The sequence below is a fragment of the Chionomys nivalis genome, chromosome X (assembly GCF_950005125.1).
Source record: "Chionomys nivalis chromosome X, mChiNiv1.1, whole genome shotgun sequence".
NCBI lineage: Eukaryota > Metazoa > Chordata > Mammalia > Rodentia > Cricetidae > Chionomys > Chionomys nivalis.
In genome coordinates, this window is record NC_080112.1 from 2,042,316 (window position 1) to 2,069,321 (window position 27,006).

Consider the following 27,006-nt stretch of genomic DNA (forward strand, 5'->3'; position numbering starts at 1 on the left):
TATATGCTGCTTATACTCCTTTTAGATTTACAGAAATTGGTGTGATAGTGAGTGCTCCCACACCCCTCTGCCACAAAATTCTTATGCTAGATTGTTGCATCTATCCTAGATTATTACACTTATCCCATTTAATGAGTCAACAGAGTTCCTCTACTAAGTATAGACCAGTTTATTCAGCTTTCTGCGGCAAGTACTCTTGTTCCAAGATCCCATCTCCAGAATCCACCACTGATTTGGGCTATCATTTGGGCTATCATGGTCACTGTGACTGTGAGGAGTGCTTTGTTTCAATGACTCTGATAGACCAAGGAGAGCTGATGGAGGTTGAATGTCCCTTGTTAGATCTTCCGCCATTTCTCTTATAGCTAGCTGGACTTTAGGTGTTTGTAAGGCCATACTCATCCATTCTTTGGTAAATCAGTGCTTATAGCACCATTGGCTAGTGTTCACAATGGCTGTCTGGTGGAGGTGTGTCAGATTCCCACTTATCAAAGTGACCCCTTATTCTCTTTCTGTACTGTACTCTCTTTACAAGGAAGACATTCCCACCTCCCTGGGGCTATGGCAGTCACTTCCTGTACAGCAGCTTACAGAGGTGGGGTTAGTTTTAGTTCACAATTTTTAGAGTTTCAGACCAAAGTCACTTGGATCTTTGTCGTACAGTGAGGCAGAACACCATGGGAGAGTAAAACTGCTCACCCCATTTTGACCAGAAAGCCACAAGAAGAGGTCCCCAATATCCTCTTCAAAGACACACCCCAGTGACCTAACTTCCTCTCACTAAGCCCTATCTTTTAAGGGTTCCAACCCTCTCCATAGCACTACCCACTGGTGAGCAAGCCTTTAATCCATATTATAAATCGTAACAGACAAGAGTAGGCATGATGATATGTAGTAGTCCTCACAGGTGTTTTATTTATTCTCTCATATTTATTTGCTAATAAGTGATTTAGTATAGTTTGGACTTAGGAATATTTACTTTATACTTTTTTGTTCTCTTGTTACTTTGTTTTTATTGCTGTTTTGAGACTATATAAACCAGGTCAGCCTCTAACTCACAGAGATCTGCTTGTCTCCCTGCACTGGGATTAAAGGTGTGCACTACCACACCTGGCTCTCACTTCTCATTTGTCTCATTTGTTATTTTGAAACAGGGTCTTACTATATAGCCCTAGCTGGACTGGAACTTGCCATGTAGACCAGGCTGGTCTCAAATTTGCATTGATTCTACTGCTTCTGCTTCCCAAGTGGTGGGACAGTAGGTTGTGTGTTACCACACTAGATGTAGTTTATATCTTTGTTAATGGCTCAATAGTTCTCTAATGTGTTGCTTACATTTTACATCTGTGATTCTTGGAGGTTCTTTCAGTTGACTCCCTTGGACCCCTGTCTAAGTGACTTTTCTGGGCACTGTGACAAAACACCTGCCAAAAACAACTTAAGGAAGGAGAGATTTATTTTGGCTTATAGTGTAAGGGGTACAGTCCATCATGGTGGAGGAATCATGGTGGCAGGAGCATGAGGCAGCTGGTCACATTGCATTCACAGTCAGCATTCAGAGAAGGATGAAGGCTTGTGTTCAGCTTGCTTCCTCTGCTTTTCTTTCTCTTTTAGTCTGGGATCCGAACCCATGGAATGTTGATGCTTACAATTAAGGTGGGTCTTCCAACTTCAGTTAACCTAATCTAGATAGTCCCTTACAAGCATGCCCATTTGACAATGTTAATTATCATGGGCCCTTTTAAATGTTAATATTTTCATGTATATGGGGGTTTTGCCTGCATGTATGCCTGTGTACCACTTGCATACCTGAGGCCAGAAGAGGAGGTCCAATCCTCTGGGACTGGAGTTACAGACAGTTGTGAGCCAACATGGGCCCTTTAAAAAAAACTGTTTTGGTACTATATGGGGAACCCCTGGCTTCAGACATGCTAGGCATGTGCTCTACCACTGACCTTTGCTTCCAGATCACTTCTGTATCCCCTTGACACCTCCTTCATCACTTGTATGAGTGTACATGCCTATTTGAGCACTTTCTTGCTTTCTGACTGCATGCCCAGTTTATGCGTTACCTGCTGTGGATCTCGAATGAGCCATTTCTCCAAGGAGTCATTCATTGGAAATGCTCACTGCCGTGCACTAGTGTTTCTGGGCCCTGTCAGCAGACAGAGCAAAGAATCTTACAAAAAGCATTACCCTGTGTACTATCTATAAATAGACATGCATTGGTGTCTGCATTAAGCTACATAGGAATTCAAATTGATGTCTCTGACACTAACCCTTCACCATATGGATCATTCTAGCCTCTTCCCTGTGCAAACAACCTGGCTTCCACCTTTGGCCACCAGATAGGTTTAACTACACTATAAAGATCTAGCGGTCTTAGGATTGTTAACTCATACCCTCCCACCACACCCCATCTGCCTTTAATATTTTATTTTTTAAGACTATGTAGTTCTGACTGGCCTGGAACTCATTATGTACACCAGGCTAGCCTTGAACTCATAAAGATTTGCCTGCCTCTGTTTCCTGAGTTCCATGCCCATCTTTAAAAAACTTGTTTATTTAGGTGTGTGTGTGTGTGTGTGATGGAGGAGGGTCATCTTTCTATCTGTTGCTTTCATTGGTTAATTAATAAAAAAAAACTGCTTGGCCTCTGATAGGGTAGAATTTAGATAGGCGGAGTAAACAGAACAGAATTCTGGGAGAGAGAAAGCCGAGTCAGGCAGTCGCCATGATTCTCCCACTCCAGACAGACGCAAGTTAAGATCTTTCCTGGTAAGCCAGTTCGTGGTGCTACACAGAATATTAGAAATGGGTTAGATCAATATGTAAGAGCTAGCCAGTAAGAGGCTGGAACTAATGGGCCAGGCAGTGTTTAAAAGAATACAGTGTCCATGTAATTATTTCGGATAAAGCTAGCCGTGCGGGCGGCCGGGTGCCAGGAACGTAGCCCACCGCTCTTATCACTACAGAGTGGCGCCCAATGTGATTAAGTAATGCCACGTAAAACCTGAGAGGGCTTAAAAAGGAGAGAGAGAGAGTTTAAGACAGCTTTTTGTTGTTTGTGGGTTGCGTGCAGCAGAGAGAAATTGTTCTGACTCAGCAGCAGGAAAAAACTGGCTGTTTTAAAATGCCGGCATTCTGGGCTGTGCCGCCATCGCCATCTCTGTCTGGCTCCTGCGGGAGACAGAGCTTTTGAATGGAGCATTTGGAGTAAAGTGCTATGGCTTGCTTGATGGCAATGTGGACTGCTGTGTGCCTGGAACTGTGTGTGGCTCAGGGGTACCAAATGGCTCTGAGGCAGGAGCGGCTCAGCTCTGCCATGCTGAACTGTGCTGGTCTCAGGCAGGAACTACCGTAATTACCATAATAATAGCACAGTTAAGGTTTAGACTGGGCAGGACACAGGCGGTACCATATTACCTGTACATGGTGCAACTTAAGTTTTTAAGAACTGCTTAACATTTTAAGAAATGCTCCTGGATAGTAAAAAAATTTACAGATTCACAATAAAACAGATTCAGACATAAAAGACCACAGTGTTGGATGAGTGTACATAGGCTTGAGAGAGAGAAGAAAAAAATATAGAAAATAAAGTTAATGGTTTAAAAAAAAGGGGTAAAGTCTTTAAAGAGACAGAGTACAGATAGTTATAGATTAAGAGAAATAAAGAAAAATAAGCCACGTAAAAATGGAAAATTCACAGAGAGTCTGGATTATGTACATTGTGTTTTCTTTAGAATATTTGACTGTGAGGAGCTAAGTACAGAGAGACATTTCATTATATGGGCTGCCAAGAATGGTTATCATAAGGGTATTATGACTTCAGAATTTGGATCTAAGGACATGATGCTTTGGAAAGGAGTTTCTTCTTTTGTTTTCACAGAGGATGAGACCCTGTGGATTACTTCTATCCCAATATGGTATGATAGACCACACCCTCCTGAAAGGTTGCTGTGAACACCTTCAAAAAATTACTTTGCTCAACTGCCAACTGAGATGAAACCTGGCACACAGGTTACACCCTAGACGATCTGATTAACAGCGCCCCATACAGCAGGAAGCAGTTTGGAGAGAAAAAACTGTGCCCATGTTCCCAAATATTGTTTATAAATGTTCTTTTACATTTAAAGGGAGATATGATATAGATATGAATAATTTGCATTGGTGTGGATTTTAAGGTCAATTTTGTTATATGTATATGTATCTCTGATCTTGATTAAGGTATTGTGATTGTGTAGTTCATTTAAAAATGTAATGTATAATTAGGAAATATAGGTTGTTAATGGATAATCATCAATAATAGTCATGCTTGTAGTCATGTTGTTAGATTTTCTAGATATATAGAGATATATTTCAGTTAGATAGGCATTCTTCATATCTTTCAAAGACTGCAGAATATGGCATTTAATGTTTTAATAACTTAGGACTTTTCATGACAATGAGACACGTCTGCTCCTGGCAGCACCGATCTACTTCAAGAGGAAGATGGGCATCGAGGAGGATCCTTATGGAGTTTGATAGCCATTTGGGCAAGAAACTGCTCTTGCCTGGACTATTGCATAAACTGGACACAGAGAACCCTCAGAGAGAGGAGTGCTGAACTTGCCTAAAGGTGAGATGATCTTTCGGGGTTCCTGATTCATGAAGGAGTCTGCGAAACATTCTTCAGGACACAGCAGATAGTGACCAAACTGCCTTTGAAATTTCCTGCTTCATGGAAAAGACTCTGGATACTATGGGCCTGAAGGCCAAAGATGGATGCCCCAGCGGTACAAAAGAACTTTGGGTGACTGTCCAGGCAGCAAGATGTCTCTGTCACTTCTAGAGTTTTGGAAGTTTCTTACTTGTTTACTTAGGTAATATTATATCCTTCTGGAGTCTTTGATGCAGTTGAAGAATAGATAGATATAGTTGTTTTCCTTTGTTATGATAAAAGATAAAATAGATATAAATATTGTAACTAATTCTTGCTTTATAACTGTTTTGCTATATGTAATTTTACTATGTTAAAGTGAATGCCTTTCTTTTTTGTTTAAACAGAAAAAGGGGAAATGATGGAGGAGGGTCATCTGTCTATCTGTTGCTTTCATTGGTTAATTAATAAAGAAACTGCTTGGATAAATAAATAAATAAATAAATATAAAAAAAAGAACTGGAAAAAAAAAGAAACTGCTTGGCCTTTGATAGAGTAGAATTTAGATAGGCAGAGTAAACAGAACAGAATGCTGGGAGAGAGAAAGCCGAATCAGTGAGTCGCCATGATTCTCCCACTCCAGACAGACGCAGGTTAAGATCTTTCCTGGTAAGCCAGCTCGTGGTACTACACAGAATATTAGAAATGGGTTAGATCAATATGTAAGAGCTAGTCAGTAAGAGGCTGGAACTAATGGGCCAAGCAGTGTTTAAAAGAATACAGTTTCCGTGTAATTATTTGGGGGCATAAGCTAGCCATGCGGGCGGCTGGGTGCCGGGGATGCAGCCCCCGCCGCTCCTATTACAACATGTGTGTGTGTGTGTGTGTGCCATGTCACACATGTGGAGGTCAGAGAAAAATTTTCCAGAATTAGTTCTCTCTTTACCATGTGAGAATGAAAGTCAGGTAATTGGATCTGGCATCCGGCACCTGCCAAACCATCTTGCTGGCCCTCTACTTGGTTTGGAACCTGCACTCACTGATTCAGATAGGCCAGTTGATGGTCAAGTCCCACAGATCTTCCTGTCTTTACCTGCCCAGGACTGGGATTACAGATATGCATTGCCTTTTTATGAGTTCTGGAGACCCCAACTAGCTTTTCATTTTGTTTTGTTTTGTTTTTCGAGACAGGAGTTCTCTGTGTAACAGCCCTAGCTGTCCTGGAACTAGCTCTGTAGATCAGGCTGGCTTTGAACTCACAGAAATCCACCTGCCTCTGCCTCCTGCTGGGATTAAAGGCATACACTCCACCACTTGGCCCCAGCTTTAATCTTTTTCTTTTTTTTCCGAGACAGAGTTTCTCTGTGTAGCTCTGCCTGTCCTGGAACTTGCTCTGTAGATCAGGCTGGCCTCAAACTCACAGAGATCCGCCTGCCTTTGCCTTCTGAGTGCTGGGATTAAAGGCGTGCACCAGCACTGCCTGACCCCAGCTCTACTCTTAATCACATGTATTTATTTTAATGTTTTAGATTAAATTTTAATTAAAATATGATTATATCACACCCCTTCCCTTTCTTTCCTCCAACCTCTTCTATAATTTGCATTGTTGGATATTGAATCCAGGGCCCTATGCTTGTTTTGCAGCCTCCACTTAAGTCTGATAGACTCTTGCCTAGAGGGACTCAAATCGGTCCTTTCCCTTGCTTCAGCGATGTATATGTGTGTGATACTGTTAAGGTCTTTTTGTCAGTCTGTACTCTGTATTGTGACTATCTTACTTCCTAGAAGATCACCAGGACTTGTATAAACTTCAGTTCCCTCTTCCACTGTCAAGACACTTCTGCTGAATGTCATTCTTCCACCATGACATCCCCATGCAGAATGGCTTTACTGCTCTCAAAATCCCCTATGTTCCCCCTAGTAAAACACTGTCCCCTCTTGCTCCCCTGACCACTGCTGAGTTGTTTCTTGTATCCATGCTTTTGCCTTTCTGGCATGTTCTAGAAATAGACTCTATCGTAGGTGGTTCATTCCCCATGGCTTATTTCACTTAACAATATGTTGTTTGTTTTGTGGGTGGGGGCAAGGTCTCATGTATCCTAGGCTGGCCTCAAACTTGCTGTGTACCTCTGGATTACCTTGAACTCCTGATCTCTCTGCATCTATTTCCTTAGTGTGTTTGCCACCATGCCTGGCTCAGGCAAATCTTCTGAAGAATTCTTAGTTTCGGGCTGGAGAGATGGCTCAGTGGTTAAGAGTATTGCCTGCTCTTCCAAAGGTCCTGAGTTCAATTCCCAGCAACCACATGGTGGCTCACAACCATCTGTAATAAGGTCTGGTGCCCTCTTCTGGCCTTCGGCATACACACAGTTAGACTATTGTATACATAATAAATAATAAATAAATATTAAAAAAAAAAGAATTCTTAGTTTCTCTGTGTGGTGCATAGTTCTTTCCTCTTCCTCATTGACTAGTCTTCCACTGAGCTACTGAGGGTGTCCTGCTTGCTTTTAGTCTTCACTAATTATGAAGAAAGCTGGTGGGCAAAAACTTTCAAGTCTGTGTCATAAACACCAAGGACTATTATCACTGGACTTTATGATAAAAGTAAGTTTAGCTTCATTAGAAATTGCCAACCCTCAGTTGGGTAGTAGTGGCACACGCCTTTAATCCCAGAACTCTGGGAGGCAGAGGCAGGTGGAGCTCTGTGAGTTTGAATCTAGCCTGGGCTACAGAGTGAGTTCCACTGTTGAAGGAGCTGTGGGCTGTGTTCATGCTGCCCCAGCTCCCAGTCGCATGGCTAGCTTATGCCCCAAAATAATGACACACAAACGGTATTCTTTTAAACACTGCTTGGCCCATTTCTGTTCATGTGTGTAGCACCCCAAGGAGCGCTTACCGGGAAGATTCTAGCCTACGTCCATCCTGGGTTGGAGCTTTATCGCGTCTGCTCTGGAGAGGAGAGCATGGCGTCTGTTTCTCAGAGGAGCTGCCCTGCATCTGATCTCACTTCCTCTTCCTCCCAGCATTCTATTCTGTCTACTCCACCCACCTATGGGTTGGCCTATCAAATGGGTCAAGCAGTTTCTTTATTTTTAACCAATGACCTTCCTCCATCATTTCCCCTTTTTCTGTTTAAACCAAAAAAAGGAAGGCTTTAACTTTAACATAGCAAAATTACATACAACAAAACAGTTATCAAGTAAAAATTACAATATTTACATCTATTTTATCTTTATCATAACTAAGGAAAACAATAACTATCTATATATTCTTTAACTCCCTCAAAGACTCCAGAAGGATATAATATTACCTAAGCAAACAAAAAATAAGCAACTTTCAAACTCTAGAAATGACAGAGACATCTCGCTGCCTTGACAGTCACCCAAAGTTTCTCTGTACCGTTGGGGCATCCATCTTCTGGCCTGCAGGGATACATGCAGGCAGAACACTGAATAGGTAATAAATAAATCTTAAAAAAAGTTATTTATAAAAAAAAACTGGATTGTTCACTTTCCTACTTCAGTTCTCTGTGTACTTTGGATAATATTGGGTGGGTCTGGGAAGAGTTGGGACGAGTGAATATATTCAGAATGTATTACGTTTCAAAGAATTCATAAAAATGTAATTTAAAGTATTTCTTTTATTTTAAATTATGTATCTGGAGGGGTGTTGATTTGTGCTCATGTGTGCAAGAGCCTGTGGAGGCCAGAAGAGGGCATTGTATACTGTAGAACTGGAATACATAAGCAGTTGTGAGCCACCTGATGCACACACTAGGACTGGAGCTCAGGTCCTCTGGGAGAAGCAGGATGCTCCAGCCTCTTCAAGCTGATTTTGAAAAGTTCTTTATTCACTGCCACCAATTCCCACCGCACACACACTGGAGCTTGAAGTTGACATGCACAGTATTTCATTGGATGTCTAAATAGTTGCAAATGTTATAATTACTGAATGACTGGCATGGTGTTTTGAATGATAATGACCCCCATATGTTCAAATATTTGAATACTTGGGTCACAGGTGATGAAACTATTTGAGGAGGATTACAGGGTGTGACTTTGTTGAAGGAGGTGTGTTAACTTTGAGGTTTTAAAAGACTCACACCATTCCCAGTGTCTCTTCCTCTCTCTGCCTCCTACTTGTGGATCAAGATGTGAGCTCCGAGCTACTGATCCAGTTCCATCCCTGCCCATGTGCTGTTATGATTCTCGACATGATGATCATGAACTAAATTAAACCTTGGTCATGGTGTCTTAGCACAGCAATCGAAAAGTAACTAAGACAACTGGTATCAAACAAAAAGCTAGGATATCATTTTTAATAATTTATTTAACTTTATTTTATGTGCATTTATTTATATGCATTGGTATGAAGGTATCAGATCCCCCGGAACTAAAGCTACAGACAGTTGTGAGCTGCCATGTGGGTGCTGGGAATTGAAGGAAGGCAGGAGCTGATGCAGTGGCATGGAGGGGTGTTGCTTACTGGCTTGCTTCCCTGTGGCTTGCTCAGCCTGCTTTTTTATGGAACCCAGGACCACCAGTCTAGGGATAGCACCACCCACAATGGGCTGGGTCCTCCACCATCCATCACTAGTTAAGAAAATGCCTTATAGCAGGATCTTATAAAGTTATTTTCTCAAAGAAGGTTCCCACCTTTCAGACGACTCTAGCTTTTGTTAAGATGATATAAAACTAGCCAGCATACCTCATAACAACAACAAAAAGAAAAATCCAATCCTCAAAGAAACAAAATCACATCATGTGCAGATACTGAGCCCATCCCCAGAGCAGGAAATAGGCCTCCTTCAGTTGGCAACCGCTGTTCTCTGGAAGACTCTGGGCCTTCTTATCTTGCTCAATGTGAACAATCTCCAGTTGCTGAGAAACAAGTGTGTGTGATACATTGTGAAATATAATATTTGCAAAATAGCAATCATTTTACTTTTTTTTTTTTACTTTCACCAACACCTTTATTATTGAAAAACCAACCAAAATGTAATCAGTTTGTTTTGGTTTTAGCTAAGAAATCCACAAAATGTAAAGCTGTCAGTCAGTGCTTCATAAAGTGGGTGGTTTTTCTGTTTTTGTTTTCATCAGGGTTTTGTGAGACAGGATCTCATGGAGCCTACAACAGTCTCAAAGTTGCTATGTACCTGAAGGTGGCATTAAACTCTGACCCTTCTTCCCTCTGTCCCCCAAATGCTAGATTAAAACATACCACCAAGCACACACATGGAGATAGGAAGATCTTGCGTTAGCAAGGAAACGCCTAATTTTCACAGGCATACTACAGGGCAAGTAACACAGAGACAGCCACAATTCATCACGCATATGGAGAAGTTAAGAAAGTTGATAGAATTTAAAAAGAAAAGCTATGCCTTGGGATGCAGTGAAAGGGATTCAGAAACTTCACAGACTAGATGGCTGTGCCCAGACTAGGCAAGTAGTGACTCGGTACTCAAGGCTCCAGAAACCAAAATGGATAAGACCAAACCAAGCTGGAGATGCACTGACTGTTCAAGAGGTAGGGAATATTTGTTTTGGGTAAATAGAGTACTCTGCTTTGAAAAAAATGAATAACAAGCACATAAAACTTAGAGACGATCCAAGCCAGGCTTTGGTCCTCAGACCTCACCTGTGCCTTCTTCCTGTGCCCCCATTTCTTCCAGTGACCATCACTCACAGCCAGAGAGCACTCAGCACATGCTCCTGCTGTGCGTGCCTTCAAGACAACGGAAAAGGACCCAGAAAACGCAGCTTACCCCGGAGAACAATGGAACATGAAGGTAAGCATCCTCCTTTAATACTACACCAGCAGCATATTTTAGCCTTTTCCGAGCCACTTGCAAAGTCTGCTCAGCCTGTGCCGTTCTGGAAGAATGGCATTTTGAGTCAGATTCCTTGTGAGGTGGTTCAAAGTTTTGAAACAGCAGATTTGTAGATCTGCCTCTATTACCATAGGTGGTTCTTAAGGCTGACACCAAACTCTCTATCCCCTGGCTTCTCAAACTATTAAAAATCTTTTCCTTGGTCTGGAGAGATGGCTCAGCAGTTGAGAGCACTGGCCGCTCTTCCAAAGGTCCTGAGTTCAATTCCCAGCAACCACATGGTGATTTACAACCACCCGTAATGAGATCTGGCGCCCTCTTCTGGCCTGCAAGCATGCACGCAGGCAGACCACTGTATACTTAATAAATAAATAAATCTTAAAAAATCTTTTCCTTCAGGTTTTACCAAATTCACAACTAAAAAAAAAATTAAAGAGATGAAGGCACAAAATGACAAAATGTTGTCAAAACAAATGGCAAAGGTCAAATAGAAATGTGAGTAATCATTCTCACAGTCCAAACTTGGCTAAAGAATTTGAAAAACAGGGCTGGAGAGATGGCTCAGTGGTTAAGAGCATTGCTTGCTCTTCCAAAGGTCCTGAGTTCAATTCCCAGCAATCGCATGGTGGCTCACAACTATCTATAATGAGGTCTGGTGCCCTCTTCTGGTCTGCAAGCATACACACAGACAGAATATTGTATATATACATAATAAATATTTTAAAAAAAGAATTTGAAAAAACAACAACTTTACTTGGCTTATCAAAGCTTCAGGCATCTTATAAAGAATTCCAGGAATTTAGAGAACTAGCAAAGATGAGGAAAGGGACTCATAGGTTCAAGGTCAGCCTGGGTTATGTTTAAATTCTACCTAATAAAGAAATCATAAAAATGGGCAGGAACATAAACTACCACCCATGCATTATCAATGGAGTTCTTCCAATAGGTCATGTCTACAAAGAAAGACATCAGGCAAGACTACACGGCTGTATCCCAGGCAGAGTGCTCTCAGGAATATTGGTAGATGCCTGCTCCAGGTAGGCTGAGGAGCCCTGGGGGATCTCAGCTGGCTTCTTGTGCTGCAAATTGATGTCCCCAGCACCTGCTGCCAATGCCTTAGCTTTGTCAAGTGCTTCTGGACCAACATGTCTTTTCACTGTAGTTCACTCCTTAGTTCTGAGACATCCTCTTTGATAACTTGATCTGGTTTCTGGGCAGACAACTGCAACCTTTTTTTTTTTTTTTTTTTTAAGATTTATTTATTACGTATATAATGTTCTGCCTGCATGTATCTCTGCAGGCCAGAAGAGGGCACCATATCTCATTACAGATGGTTGTGAGCCACCATGTGGTTGCTGGGAATTGAACTCAGAACCTCTGGAAGTGCTGTTAAATGGTCTTGGAGTCCCAGGCGTGGCTTGCAGAAGCGAGGCCTGGCCTGGGAGCCCAGGCAGGGGCGGTGGGGGACCAGAGGGCTGCCTGAACATCCTGCCAAGAGACCCCACCATGTACTTTTTTTGATTTTCATGATTCTCTGCCTTGATCATCTGTTGTGGATGTTATTATTTTAAGATGTGTTACATTTGTTTATACTGTGGAACATTTGCTTTAATGATGCAAAAATGTGTTACATTCTTTTATGCTGCCTTTGTTTAACTCTGTGAAGCTGTGATTCTTTGCCTGTCTAAAACAACTGACTGATTTAATAAAACTGAACAGCCAATAGCTTGTCAGGGAAGGACAGGCAGGGTTGACGGGGGAGAGAACAAATGAGAGGAGAAATCTGGAGGACAAAAGAAGAGCAAGAACAAGGAGAGGTGAACCCACGGGGCCAGCCACACGGCCAGCCACAGAGTAAGAGTGAAAGTAAAGCCAGGTGGTGGTGGCACATGCCTTTAATCCCAGCAGGCGGATCTCTGTGAGTTCGAGACCAGCCTGGTCTACAAGAGCTAGTTCCAGGACAGGCTCTAAAACCACAGAGAAACCCTGTCTCGAAAAACAAAACAAAAAACAAAACAAAAAAAAGAATAAAAAAAGTGAAAGTAAGACATACAGAAGTAAGAAAAGGAAAAAGTCCAGAGGCAAATGGTGGGATAAATTAAGGTAAGGAAAGCTGGCTAGAAATAAGCCAAGCTAAGGCCAGGCTTTTATAAGTAAGAATCAAGTCTCCATGTTTATGTAAATGGAGACTGTGCTTTTGTTTTCCGGCTGTTGGACTCTAGCGTCCAAACACTGAGGAGGAGTTGCCCCAGAGACCACTTCATACACCACAGCCGATGCAAAAGCATGAGGATTTTATTAATTCTGTCATGACAGGGTCCCCCAGCATTCAGGAAGCCGAGGGACCCCGAATAGAAGGCACAGGCTACTTTTAAAGGGGCCACAGAAGCAAGGGGGGTTGTTCTTTGACTATTTTGACTGGCTTATTCGAAAGGGCTATTACCAATAATTGACTGGAGAGCTGTTGCCAGATCAGGTGAGGTAAGAGGTCATTTTGACCCCATTTTCCAGGGGACTGAACCAAAACACACGTATATGGGTAATTGTTCAGGAACTGAGTACGTGCGAGTGTAGCTGTTAGGTCCTTGGTTCCCAGGGGAGGAACACTATGGCACAGAGGCTGAGAGGATTCAGAATTGTCAAAATGGCTTCAGGATTGTCTTAAAGTCTTACACGGCCACCCAGACCTGAATAATTACATAGAAACTATATTAATTACAACACTCTTTGGTCAACGGCTCAGGCATATTCCTAGCTAGCTCTTACTTTTTTTTTTTATTTTGTTTTGTTTTGGTTCTTCAAGACAGGGTTTCTCTGTAGCTTAGGAGCCTGTCCTGGAACTAGCTCTTGTAGATCAGGCTGGCCTTGAACTCACAGAGATCCACCTGCCTCTGCCTCCTGAGTGCTGGGATTAAAGGCGTGTGCCACCACCACCCGGCTATCTCTTACATCTTAAATTAACCCATTTCTATTATTTTATATTTTACCACGAGGCTCGTGGTTTGTTACCTTACACCTTGCTTCTTGGCCAGTTACATGGTGCGTGGGAAGACTCCCTGAAAAATCTCCAATGGCAATGGCTGGCTCAGGTGACCAAATGTTTCGGAACTCCTCTGTTGCAGTTTTCTACATCCAGAACAGATTCAAGACCGCTGGCTGAGATGATCCAGCCTCACAGAATACTCCAGTCAGGACTGACCATAATCCCAAATTTTCTTTGGGTCCCCATAAGATTATCAGCTCCCCATCAGCAGGAAGTGCTGTTTCCCTAGTGCCTCCCCTGGGCCGGGTCACTCGCTTTGGGGCAGAAGACAAGGTGATTTGCAGGAGCAGATGTTTTGAAGAGGGGACAGACCATGAACTAGAGAACTGGCAAGCGCAAGCAAGGGAGGCCTGTCTGAGGAGGCAGCACACCAAACTAATTATTGGAGGGAGGGTTGAACTGAGCAGATATCAGGGCAAAGAGGGGTAGTGCATGAAAGGCCAGGGGGCAGGTTCAGAGGAGGCTGAAGAGGGGAAATCAGACGCTGCGGAGAGTCATCAGACGCTGCAGAGACTCCTAATCTGCCAGGGAGTGGCATATGTGCCTCCTGGAGCGACATGACCTCAGCAAAGGGAATGCTGTGGTGCAAAAGAGGAGGAGCAGGAGGTAAGGGTGGGAGCAGAGAAAGCCCAGCTGGTGGAGACTTAGGCCAGGTCACCACTGTGTTGACATCAAGGTTACAAGGGCCAGCAGGCACTAGGAAAAGAGGCTGCTGTATAGCAAATGGCCTAGACAACCTCTTTGTGAACAGCACATTAAAACAGCTCAGGGAAGGCAGACAGCCAGGTTCATGTATGCAACACTTCGGGATGAAGTCACCGGTGGTGCAAAGGTCCTGGGGCCACCTAGCGGGGGCTATGGGGCACTGGAGCATTCAGTAGTCAACAAGCATAACTAAGGAGCCAGATACTGGTGGCCAGAGCCCAGGAATTGCCTTACAAGGAGCTCTGCAGTGCTGTGGCCATGGCCACCGCGTGCTCGACTGCCCAGGGTTCGCGGGGGCGCGCGCGAAGGGGGCGGGGCCGGCGGGACGCGGGCGGGGGGCTCGGCGCTGCAGCTACTGCGTTAGGCGACATTGCGGTGGCGTCACCTGCAGGTCTGCAGCACCTGCCAGCAGCTCTGGGCTGGGGGCAAGCGGGCTAGCGGAACGGGCGAGCCAGGGCATACAGGGTCCAGGCCAACGGCCGCCTTAGCTCCGCAGCTTCCTCTACCCCAGCACACCTGTCACGCCCAGCGCGCCCCCTGCCCGCACGCGCGCGGTCCACGCAGCTCTGGACGCAGGCGGCCGAGGTTGCGGAGTCCCTCACCCTCACCCCCGACTTCGAGGCGCCAAGGGGCCAGTCAGAGGTTGGGTGGCTGCGGTTGTGACAGGTGGCTGCGAGCAAGATCGCAGGTGCATTCGAGAGGGTTGGTGGCCTAGGTGGTGTATTCTTGAACTGTGCCACGGTGGCAGGTTTGGTGGGGGAGGGGCACGGGCCTTAGGGGTGGAGGTGGGCCTGGATGAGCCAGGATGGGAGTGTTTGAAGCCTTCTGCAAAATAGCCGGCAGTGCTGGTTCCATGAGTGGAGGCAGAAAGGGGTGTTGTAGTGTTGGTGGCTAACACTACGTTTGCTCTGGATGTTGGAGTCGGGGAGCACAGGCTGACAGCAGCATACCTGGGTGGGAGGCCTACATGCAGTGGCCTGCCTCAGTGGGAGTGTGATTCTGACTGTGGGGGAGGGGAAAGGTATACTTGGACTGGGGAGTGGGGTGGCTCCATCCTGAGTTGGGAGACATCTGACTTGGTGGGCAAGGGAGCTGCGCATTGCCAAGGGCCTTGCTCCATCTCTTCCCCCCACCCCCTCCAGACATGCTGCTGCTCAAGAAACAGACGGAGGACATCAGCAGTGTCTATGAGATCCGGGAGAAGCTGGGCTCGTGAGTGTACATGCCGGGCTGTGGGAGTGACCGCTTCCGAATGTGAGGCCTGTGCACATGTGAACGAATGTGTGAGGGAGCTTATGAGTGGTGAGTGTGGTATGAGTGTGAACATGGGGGTGAACTGGGAGGCATGTCGTCTATGTGGGCAGTGGTATGTGAATGCTGGTGAATGTGTCAGTGTGTGTGAATGTGAGGGAAGTGGTGTGGGGATGTGTGTGTGCACACTTGTGGGTGTGTGTTAGGGTGGGTGGTATGACCTGAATCCTCCATTTCTGCTCTTCCTCCTCACTGGTACCTTTCCCCTCCCTTCTTGCCTCCCACCATCTGGCTCTATGGCAGGGGTGCCTTCTCCGAGGTGATGCTGGCCCAGGAAAGGGGCTCTGCCCATCTTGTGGCCCTCAAGTGTATCCCCAAGAAAGCCCTTCGGGGCAAGGAGGCCCTGGTGGAGAATGAGATTGCGGTACTCCGCAGGTGCGCTTCCCTGACCCTTGCGTTGGGGAGATCTGTGACCACAGGCTGAGTCCTCTGGACTCACCAGGCCTGGTTGAGTCTGCAGGGGGGCCGTACCTGTCTCTTCCCCTTTGAGTCAGCACTGTCTCCATGGCGACATTAGAGGCACTCTATTCATCTGTACTTTATAAATGGCCTACAGAAGTGTGTGTTCTAGGAAGACCTTGGCTAGTGGGGGCAGGGATTGGTAGGGAATGGGAGCCCAGATGAAGGAAGAGAAGAGGGGAGGGTTCAGGGCAGAGCTCTTCCAGATGAAGGGGATGCAGCGCTCCACAAGGAGCCTTTTTCTCTCTGTTGCAGGATCAGTCACCCCAACATTGTCGCTCTGGAAGACGTTCATGAGAGCCCTTCTCACCTCTACTTGGCCATGGAGCTGTGAGGAGGGCTGTTTTTTTGGGGGGGCTGGGCAGAAGGGGTGCAATGCCAGGATCCATGCCTGGGTCAGCTGACTTCTTGCCTCATTCCTCCTGTCCCAGGGTGACTGGTGGTGAACTGTTTGACCGCATCATGGAGCGGGGCTCCTACACAGAGAAGGATGCCAGCCACCTTGTAGGGCAGGTCCTCGGGGCTGTCTCCTACCTTCATAGCCTGGGCATTGTGCACCGGGACCTCAAGGTGCCTGGCTGGGCCCCACCCACTTCTGGCCCTGAGTGTCTTTTTTCCAAAATACACTTCAGTCTGGGTCCGGGGAAATTAAGGGTGCTGAGGCCCACCCCATTCCAATGCCTAAACCATTCTGGGACTCAGGTCCTTTCCTTGGCTCCATGTGTCTACAGCCTGAAAACCTCCTCTATGCCACACCCTTTGAGGACTCCAAGATCATGGTCTCTGACTTTGGCCTGTCCAAAATACAAGCTGGCAACATGCTAGGCACAGCCTGTGGGACCCCAGGATATGTGGGTAAGAGGGAAGTGCTCTAAGGCTTACTGTTGTGGGGAGGGAGCTGGTGACCCTGGGGATGCAAAAGCTCCAGGACCTAGGACACCTGCTGCCTGGGGCTGAATAAGTACACCAGGTGTGGCCCTCGAGGGCATGACATGTGTACGTGCCTGTGCAGACATGTCTGTCTGTCTGTCTGCCTCTGGCCGCCAGCCCCAGAGCTCCTGGAGCAGAAACCCTACGGGAAGGCCGTAGATGTGTGGGCCCTGGGTGTCATCTCCTACATCCTGTGAGTGACCGCTGGGACGGCTCAACTCCTACATGCCTGCCCCTGCTGGGTTGGGGAGGGGTGGACATCTGGGTGATTCATCTGTGGGTGCCAGGCTCTGTGGGTACCCCCCCTTCTACGACGAGAGCGACCCTGAACTCTTCAGCCAGATTCTGAGGGCCAGCTATGAGTTTGATTCTCCCTTTTGGGATGACATCTCAGAATCAGGTGAGTGTAAGGTGGGCTTTGTGCTAGGGAGTTGACAAAAGGCACCAGGGACATGGCAGACTGACTTTGCCCCCCTGCTCCAGCCAAAGACTTCATCAGGCACCTGCTGGAGCGTGATCCCCAGAAGAGGTTCACCTGCCAACAGGCCTTACAGCATCTTTGGTGAGTGGGATGCCTGGCAGGTGGTACAGGGACAGGAACGACACTTTTCCTAACTCAACCTTTCTCTAGGATCTCTGGGGATGCAGCCTTGGACAAAGACATCCTGGGTTCTGTCAGTGAACAGATCCAGAAGAATTTTGCCCGGACACACTGGAAGGTGAGCAAGGAGAGAGAGATTACCATGCTCCTGTTTCAGGGTGTGGCCACTGATGTCTTGATGCTAGTCTTGGAACTGATCTTGCTGCTGGGCCCAGTTTGGCCTGACCCCACTCTCTTCCCACAGCGAGCATTCAATGCCACATCATTCCTACATCACATCCGTAAGCTGGGGCAGAGCCCAGAGGGTGAGGAGGTCTCCCGGCAGGGTAGGACCTGTCACAGCCACCCAGGCCTTGGGACTAGCCAGTCCCCCAAGTGGTGACAACCAGGTGTGTATGCCCAGTGCTCTCTGAGAACTGACTTCTTAGGGAGCTTAGAGGATGGCAGTGAAGTAGGTGGGATCTGCAGGGTCAAGGTCAGAGAGTGTCAGAGAAGGAGAAGCTGGGCAGAGGGTTATAGCAGACACCTTATGCTAGAGATAGAGGCATGACCTCTGGAGTCTCAGGAAAGCCAAGGCTTGAGTAAGATGCTAGGAAGGATGCAGGAAGGCTGGCGCCTTTTAAACCTGTTTTCCTGTGCTTCCTTTTTCTCCCCTCTACCCAAGGTGGATGCCAAAGAAGACCAAGTGGACTGACTCCCAGCTTTTCTTTCCTCCGGCCCTTTTGATCTCCTTCCCTGCCCCTTGTCTCCCGAGCTGGCCTCTGCTGGAAAGTTTGAGACTGTGGGTGTGCTGCATGGCACTGGCCTAGGGGGCTTCCCCAGTGTGTCCCCCAGTCCCTACCCTTACCTATGGTGGAGGCTCTCTTCCCCATGTTGCTGCCACACTTTTTGGACACTGAGGAGGTGTTTGCAAGTGAATTTTGGGGCTGTCCTTCCTGCACCTTGCACGCACACATGCATCGCATGGCTGTTCTGTGCTTTGCTGACTGTGGGTGGCCCTGCTTGTGTTGTAGCTGTTCAGTTTCCTCTCCTCCCAACCAATAAAGACAAACAGAGCAATGCCTTGGTGCTGACTGAGTCTGGGATGAGTACGGGGCTGCAGGTCACCTCATGGAAGGACATGAGGGAAGCAAGTTCACTGCCAGTGGATCTGCACTGGGTCTTGTGCTTTGCATCCTGAACCTCTTCTTGCTGGGACTGAGGCACAGGCTCCCTGGATTATTCAAGGACTTCCTGATTCTGTCCCCCACCGTGCTGCCAGTAAAAGGCTGCCTGACTGCCTTTTTGATAGAAAATGGATGCCAGCAAGGTCTACTGGGCTGCCAGCAGGGGGCTATGGCAGGAGGCATAATTCACCAGCAGCAGCATCGGCTCCAGATCCTTCCCAGGGCTGGAAAGGGCTTGAGCCTGTGGGGAAGGAGACAGGAGTTTGGGGTACTTTCCTCTACGGCTGCTTCTGGTTCTAGTGACTCCAGCCCCACTTAACCACCAGGGTCAGGGCTCCAGAAGTCTGCCTTGTTGGGATAGTCAGGAGAAGGCCTCAGCCAGTCAGAGTTTGGAGGAGACTCTGCTTCCTCTTTCTTTCTCTGCTCCAACTCCCAGTATGTGAGCTGGATGACAGAGCCTGACTGGGATGTGTGTATGAGAACTCTTGTCAAATTTTGGGATCCAAAGGGAGATACTGAGGTCTAATACAGTGCTGGCCTGGGTTTTGGGATTGGAGCCAGGAGGTCTGGAAGCAAGTGAGCAGCTTCATGGTCACCCCAGGCTATTTTGTGCTTCAGGCTTTGGACCAGATATCCTGGACATGCTTGCCCAGTGTCCTGCTGTTTCACCCCATGGGGTCACTGGAGGGAAACCTTGGACATCCAGTACCATAAATGGGTCTCAGCAGCTTGGTTCACTCACTTCCAATGACCTGTCCTGGAACCTCATTGTCTTTTGGTCAGACTGTCCTGCTTCTCACCTTTCTTTTTTTTTTTTAATATAGTATTTATTTATTTTATTTATTTATTATGTATACAATATTCTGTCTGTGTGTCTGTCTGCAGGCCAGCAGAGGGCACCAGACCCCATCACAGATGGTTGTGAGCCACCACGTGGTTGCTGGGATTCGAACTCAGGACCTTTGGAAGAGCAGGCAGTGCTCTAACCTCTGAGTCATCCCTCCAGCCCTGCTTCTCACCTTTCCCCTCAGTCACTCATGATACCCACCCATTCTTTTTTTTTTCTTACAAAGCGAAAACTTTTATTTTCTATGCAAAGGTGATCCAGAGAATTTATATAAAGGTGGGGAGGGGCAGCCGAGCAGGGAGTATTACTTACTGATGGACAGAAGAACCCGGTTTTCCAGCCTGCCTGTGGGCCCTGTTTCCCTGACAGGTCAGGGATAGCACAGGGCAGATCCAGCCATTACCAGGAGTACCTATGGTAGGCATAGGCCTAGCCTGGGCTCTGGCCACTGAGGTGGGTGGAGACTCTAGGGCAAGGGAACAGGGGAACCCTCCCATTCTTATTTTGTTGAAGTATTGATTGGACCTTTCCACTGCAGGGGGAGGATCTTGGTGGGCAAAGGGGGTGTTTTGATGAGGATGACCCTAACGAGTTTTACAGGAAAAGTATTCTCCTAGCTACTCTGGGAGCCCTGAGCATGAGTATCAGAACATCAGTGGGTGCTCTTCCTGTCTAGGCATAGGGCTGGGTCACATCTGCCCTCTTGACGCAATGGCCTTGCATAGGGTGCAATATGTTTTCACCACCAGCAGGGGATGCCACAGACACATGTTTAGACTATTCCTTTAGTATGGGGCAGTGACGCAAATCCATTCATTGGCCACCAGCCTCCTAAATCCTGCCCTAGATAAACCTGATCTGGGGCAAGAGGTTCATCCTCTTCATATTGGAGTGGAATATCAGGGTACCCCTGGCTCATATAGAGGCAGCATGTTTTTCATTCTCAGATCTTCCCCTTGGAGGAAGGCAGGTTGTGAGAGCAGAGCTTTGGGTCACCTGGCAGAGGGACTCCCTGTCTTCTATGCCCGTTACTGGAAAGTAGGGGCTCTAAGACGTCCCTCCGTCCATCATGGCAGGCTCAGGCATTGAGACTGGTCAACGGAGGAAGGAGCCACACCAAAACCTGGAAGGAGACAGCCTGTGGTCAATGGTGCTCCTGATGTATTCTCCACAAGCAGCATTCTTGTTCAGTTTGGGGTGAGAGTTGGGCTTGAGATGCCTCTGAAAGTCAGGTGCTGTGAATCAGGAGCGGGGCCCAGTCTTTCAGGGACAGACCGAAATTCAGGGGGTACCTTTTGTGGGTGTCACAAGAGAACATTGCCTCACCAGATCATGAGCAAACAGGACTCATACTCTATCTTGGAACCAATGTGAGTGGCAGAGGTTTCAAAAAGCTGAACTTGTAGGGCTATGTGGGTAACAGGAGCGCATTTTGTTGTTATTTTGAGACTCAGTCTCATGTAGTAGACCCAGCCGGTCTCAAACTTGCTATGTGGCCAGAGATGTACTTCAGGCTTCCTCTTGCTGAGTGTTGGAATTGCAGGTGTGTGTTGCTGGAGAGCCAGCCCAAGGTTTAGCACATGCTAGGCAGCACTCTACCTCAGCCGAAGATAGGAGCGCTTTAGGAGTTGAGTGGGTGGCCCTGGCTACAGATCTGGAGAAAGATTCAACTGGGAATGCTCGGTGGGAGAGGTAATAAGATCACTTTTGGATACGGTAAGTTCAAGATGCCTGAGGGATCCAAAAGTAGAGAAAGAGCAACTTACTCTTTACCGTTCTTATAGCAAATATGTATCTAGCTTTATAGCTAATATTTATGGAAGGCTTCTCTCTTGTATTAAAAAGGAAGCTGACAATGACTCATTATTGGGCACTTACCTTATACCAGGCTTTGGAAAAGCTTAATGTAAAGTTACTTAAAGCTCACCTGTGAATAAGGTGGTCATCACCCTCACTGTTAATGTGTGGAAACTGAGACATAGAGATGCTAACTAACTGAGCCAAGGATACACAGCCTGTGGCAGAGGGAGAATCTTTCACCCTGAATTATCTTGCCTGCTTTCATATGAAGGACGGGCTTGCTTGGGCCATAAGGACTGGGTAACTGAAGAAAGGGAGAGTTCTCTCTAGCCCCCTCTTGTCAGTGTCCTCAAAGAGAGAAAATACAAGACTAGATTTCAGTCTTGTCTTTAAAGGATTTTGTGTAATTGTTAGCATTCTCTATTACCTCCTTTAATGTCCTGTTAAACAGAAACCAGGAAATCTTCCCATGGTGGTAGGGTGGGGGATAAGATTTGGGCCCTACAAAGATACCTCTAGAGTTCAGAGTAGTCATAGTAACTTGGAGATAGGCACTCTGGGTTCACAGAAGAACAAGGCACATGACACAAAGAACCTTTAGCTGAAGTTGGACTCAGTGAAGGTAGGCTGTCCAGAAGGGCAGGAGTGGGCCATGGATAAGTCAAGGGTGTGGCCAAGAACCCAGGAAAGAGCTAGGGATGAAGGTCCCTTGGACAGACAGTGACTGAGTTAGCAACATAGCTACAAGTTCCTTCCTGTCAGGCGTATGTCCAAAGGACATGTTGCAACCACATTCTTTACCCAAGCCTAGCTTTAGCCAGGCCTCGGGTCTCCATCCTTAACATTAGGTGAGCACTTTATGTGTTCTGGCGATCAGACTCAGGATGTCAGACTTTCATGGCTGGGGCTTTCACAAGCAGAGCCATAGTTTTCAATATTTTCAACTCTATCTGGTCATTTTGATCAAAATTAAAACCTCATCCTCAGGTCTCCTCCTTCTCTGTCCCCAGGGGTAAGATACCTTGAATGATCCTTTAAGCAAAGGCTAAGTGCTTTTAGCCAGATTCTCATTGCTAGAGTTATAAGCAATTGTTAGTCACTATAAGAATTGAACCTGGGTCCTCTGGAAGATCAGCCAGTGCTCTTAACCACTTAGCCATCTCTCCAGAATATCTTTATAGTTCTTTGGTTTGCTGCCTTATGTACTTTTCAGTTCCACATTTCAGGTTGGTCCAATACTTTATTAAAAATGTAGTACTAAGATTGCCTTTGCCTTAAAATCCTCTTTGTCAACATTAATATGGCAACTACTACTTTTTGTTATTATTTTCTTACTAGTTTTAAAAAATCCTTTTCCTCCCAAGGTTAAAATTTTTTCACTGGCCTGGAGAGATTGCTTAGCAGTTCAGAGAACTTGCTGCCCTTGCAGAAGACACAGACTCAATTCCCAGCACCCACAGCTTATTCACAACCATCAGTAACTCCGACACCCTCTTCTGACCTCCAAGGGCACCAGGCATGTATATAGTACACAACATATATGAGGACAAAATTCACACAGCACAAACTTTACTGTTTCAAAGTGTAAGGGCATGGTGGCATAGATCTGTATCCCAGCTCTCAGTAGGTGGAGGCAGAAGGTCAGGAGTTCAAAGTTTTTCTGGACTACATAGCAATTTCATTCTCAGTCCCAGTATCCTGTACAGTTCAATGAGTTTCACAATCATCACCACTGTGTAACTTCAGAACATATTCATCACTGCAAAAGAAAACCCTGTACCCATTAGCAGTCCTCACTAGCCCCTGCCCACTACTAAATTACTTCTTGCTTTTGTGAATTTGCTTTACTCTAGAATTTCAAATAAGCATAGTCATGCCATCTATGAGCTTCAATGTCTGGCTGCTTAGCCTCTGCATAATGCTTTATTGTCGTGTGTCTGAGACTTCATTATTATTAATGGCTAGACAGAGTTTAGATGTTTAGGTTGTTTTTGCATTTTACATATTGTGAATGATGCTGCTATGAACATTTGTGTGGAAGATTTTCAGTAAATAGATTTTCCATTATCCATGTTTTTTTGTGATAAGGTTTCCAGGCTGGCCTGGAACTCACTATCTGGTGCCTCAGCTTCCCCAGAACTGGGATTATAGGCATGCACTACTCTAACTGGTTCAACTGTCTTGAACATAGACTTAGAAAAGGAAATGCTGAGACATACGGAAATTGCATGTTTGCAGGAAACAGCAGGCTGTTTTCCAAAGCAGACATACAACTTTACGTACACAAGCGCTCCCACTTTCCACCTTATTGCTCACATTTGCTATTGCCTGTGATTTTTTTTCAGAGTCACTCAAGGGTATTTCACACCTTTGATTTGCATTTCTCTGCTGATCAATGATGTTATACATCTTTTCACATTGTGTGTGTGTGTGTGTTTGTATGTGTGTGTGTATGTGTGTGTGTTTGTGTGTGTGTGTGTTTGAGACAGGGTTTTATGTCGGACAAACTGGCCAGGGCTTGTTATGAAGATAATCCTACCTAGCCTTAGATTTCCAATTCTCTAATTGTTCATTTTTTGAGTCATTTGTCTTTTTGTTAATGAGTTTTTTTAATTTTCTATTAGTAGCTCATTATCAGATATATAAATTGTCTTTTCTCCCACTCTGTGTGCTGTCTTTTTACTTGTTTATTCACAGATGTTTTAAACTTGTGATAAACTCCAACGGTTTTCTTTGGTTTCCTGTGCTTGTGGTGTATGTTTTGTGACTTTTCCTGGGGAGATATGAACAAATGTGTGTTCACCTCAGATGAGACACTGATGACAGACCGAAAAAATGATTCCACCCAACTGTGGCTCAATGAGCCTCTGAGTTTACTGGTGCTAATTACATGAGCACAGGTGAAGGGTTACTTACAGGAGCATGGGTGACTCAAAACCAGCTGTATCTCTGCAAAGCACATCCCAGCATGGATGATGACTCATGAAAGCTACATCCCTGGAGCTTCCTGAACAATTTGCTGGCAGCTCAGCCTACAGTTGTTTACTGCTTTCTCAACCTTGGGGAAAGAATCTTGTAAATTTTTGAGCTCTCAGAGCCTTAGAAATTTCCTTATTTTCCTGAACCTGGTAAATTACTTGAGCTTCCCTCCTCTCTCCGGGAGACAATATTTTAAGTTGGAGGTCATAATTACACAATATTGTAAAGAACTATTGTTTAATCCTGATAACAAAATTGATGCTAATATTTTTTTAAGTGGTTGTATTAACATTTTGAGGAGATACGGATAAACATGTATTCACTCCAAATAAGGCATCAACAGACCAAGGAAATTATTCCACCAATGGGAATAGTAAGGTTAATTGGTGTTACTTACAGGAATTTAGGTGAGGCGTTACATACAGGAGCATAGGTGAGGCGTTACATACAAGGAACCTGGGTAACCTGCCAGCAGCTACAGCACTGAAAGAATTCTTCCTCTTTTAGAAATTGTGAACCCTTATATAACCTTGGGGAAGGGTGAAACCTCATGGACCTTATGAGCCAGATCCCTACTTCCAAGAGAGAATGTTAGGGGTCCAATTTTGAGACTCTCTTGCCTGTTATCACAGCTGTTCTAATTTCAAGATGATAACGTCACACCATGCTGAGGCCAGCACCCCACAACAGAAGTTTAACTTCTGCATTCATGTCTTTGATATATTTTGAGTTGATTTTTGTATGCCACTTGAGTTTAGGGTCCAATTTCTTTCTTTCTTTCTTTCTTTCTTTCTTTCTTTCTTTCTTTCTTTCTTTCTTTCTTCCTTCCTTCCTTCCTTCCTTCCTTCTCTCTCTCTCTCTCTCTCTCTCTCTCTCTCTCTCTCTCTCTCTTTTCTTTCCCTTTCCCTCCCTTCCTCCCTCCCTACCTCCTCCTCCTCTTCTTCTTCTTCTCTGTCTTTTTCTTCTTTTGGTTTTTCGAGACAGGGTTTCTCTGTAGCTTTGGAGCCTGTTCTGGAACTAGCTCTTGTAGACCAGGCTGGCCTTGACCTCACAGAGATCCACCTGCCTCTGCCTCCCAAGTGCTGGGATTAAAGGCGTGCTCCACTGGGGTCCAATTTCTTATGTGTGTGTGCACATGTATGCATGTGTGCATGTCTGTGTTGTGTGACACTTTTTCCTTGTGACACATGATCAAACATCTACTCACCCATACTGGGAATTGATGATAAACCAAAGCAAACATATACTTAAGTTCAACTTAATGAACTAATAAATTTAATGGGGTTACTTATAAGAATATAGATGAAGGAAGGGTCATTTTCAGGAAAATGGAGAACTAAAAGACAGCTGTATCACCAAAAGTCACCCCAACATGGGTGACAACTGATGAAAGTAAGAACTCTGGACAACAGTTAGGCTGCTCAACTGTTGAGAGAATTTTTTCTCATCAGTCCTCTTACTGCGTATGTAACCTCGGAAATGGAGGGGTCTTGTAAATATAGCCAGTTTCAGGGACTTCTTGAGACTCTTGAATTGTTTACTTCCTAAGTCTTAAGGAAGAGCCTCCTTTTAGAACTTCCTAACTGACAAGTTTCCTTCCAAGATGGAGTTTCAAGTGAGATGAAACTGCTATAGAACAGTGTGTATATGTGTAGGTGTATGTAGAAGGAGTGCTGGGCTGCGTTCCCGCCCGACTCTCGCATGGTTAGCTTTGCCCAAAATAATTACACGAAAACTATTCTTTTAAACACTGCTTGGCCCATTAGCTCCAGCCCCCCACTGGCCAACTCTCACATCTTGACCAACCCACCTCTATTAATGAGTGTAGCACCACAAGGTGGTGGCCCACCGGAAAGGATCTTAATCTGCGTCCATCTTGGAGAGGAGAGCTATAGCGTCTGCTTGACTCAGCTTTCTTTCTCCCAGAATTCTGTTCTGTCTTCCCCGCCTACCTATGTTCTGACCTATTAGGCCAAGCAGTTTTCTTTATTAATTAACCAATGAAACAACAGATAGATAGAAGACCCACCTACATCATTTCCCCTTTTTCTGTTTAAACAAAAAAGAAAGGCTTTAACTTTAACATAGTAAAATTTACATATAACAAAACAGTTATCAAGTAAGAATTACAGTTACAATATTTATATCTATTTTATCTTTCCTAATTATACATTACATTTTTAAATGAACTACACAATCACAATACCTTAATCAAGATCAGAAATACATATACATATAACAAAATTGTCCTTAAAATCCATACCAATGCAAATTATTCACATCTATATCATAGCCCCCTTTAAATGTAAAAGAACATTTATAAACAATATTTGGGAACATGGGCGCAGTTATTTCTCTCCAAACTGCTTCCTGCTGTATGGGGGCGCTGTTATTTAGGTCTTTCATGGTATAACCTGTGTGCCAGGTTCATTTCAGTTGGCAGTTGAGTGAAGTAATTTTTTGAGGGTGTTCACAGCAACCTTTCAGGAGGGTGTGGTCTATCATACCATATTGGGATAGACACAATCCACAGGGTCTCATCCTCTGTGAAAACGAAAGAAGAAGACCCTCTTTTCCAAAGCATCATGTTCTTAGATCCAAATTCTGAAGTCATACCCTTATGATATCCATTCTGGTTCCGCTTGGCAGCCCATATAATGAAATGTCTCTCTGTACTTAGCTCCTTTACAGTC

General features: G+C 45.4%; 1 protein-coding gene and 1 pseudogene across 12 annotated transcripts; one reads left to right on the top strand and one right to left on the bottom strand.

The window, feature by feature from the left end:
* The first annotated feature begins 4,527 nt into the window (after positions 1 to 4,527).
* Pnck (pregnancy up-regulated nonubiquitous CaM kinase) lies at positions 4,528 to 18,572 on the top strand. 12 transcript variants are annotated; one of them, XM_057759449.1, is made up of 13 exons: positions 4,528 to 4,618; positions 10,314 to 10,430; positions 15,363 to 15,432; positions 15,775 to 15,906; positions 16,246 to 16,320; positions 16,422 to 16,560; positions 16,722 to 16,845; positions 17,038 to 17,113; positions 17,208 to 17,320; positions 17,404 to 17,482; positions 17,552 to 17,639; positions 17,766 to 17,910; positions 18,186 to 18,572. In XM_057759449.1, exons 2-12 carry the CDS (start codon positions 10,418 to 10,420, stop codon positions 17,901 to 17,903), a joined length of 1,047 nt encoding a protein of 348 aa, XP_057615432.1. In that variant the 5' UTR covers positions 4,528 to 4,618; positions 10,314 to 10,417; the 3' UTR covers positions 17,904 to 17,910; positions 18,186 to 18,572. The 12 variants fall into 12 exon arrangements, with proteins under 12 accessions (XP_057615432.1, XP_057615429.1, XP_057615428.1 ...); XM_057759445.1 differs by lacking the exon at positions 4,528 to 4,618 and having other exon boundaries at positions 10,073 to 10,430; XM_057759447.1 differs by lacking the exons at positions 4,528 to 4,618; positions 10,314 to 10,430 and adding an exon at positions 14,103 to 14,121.
* LOC130867266 (mediator of RNA polymerase II transcription subunit 28-like) lies at positions 11,441 to 11,980 on the bottom strand (annotated as a pseudogene).
* Positions 18,573 to 27,006: the final 8,434 nt, after the last annotated feature.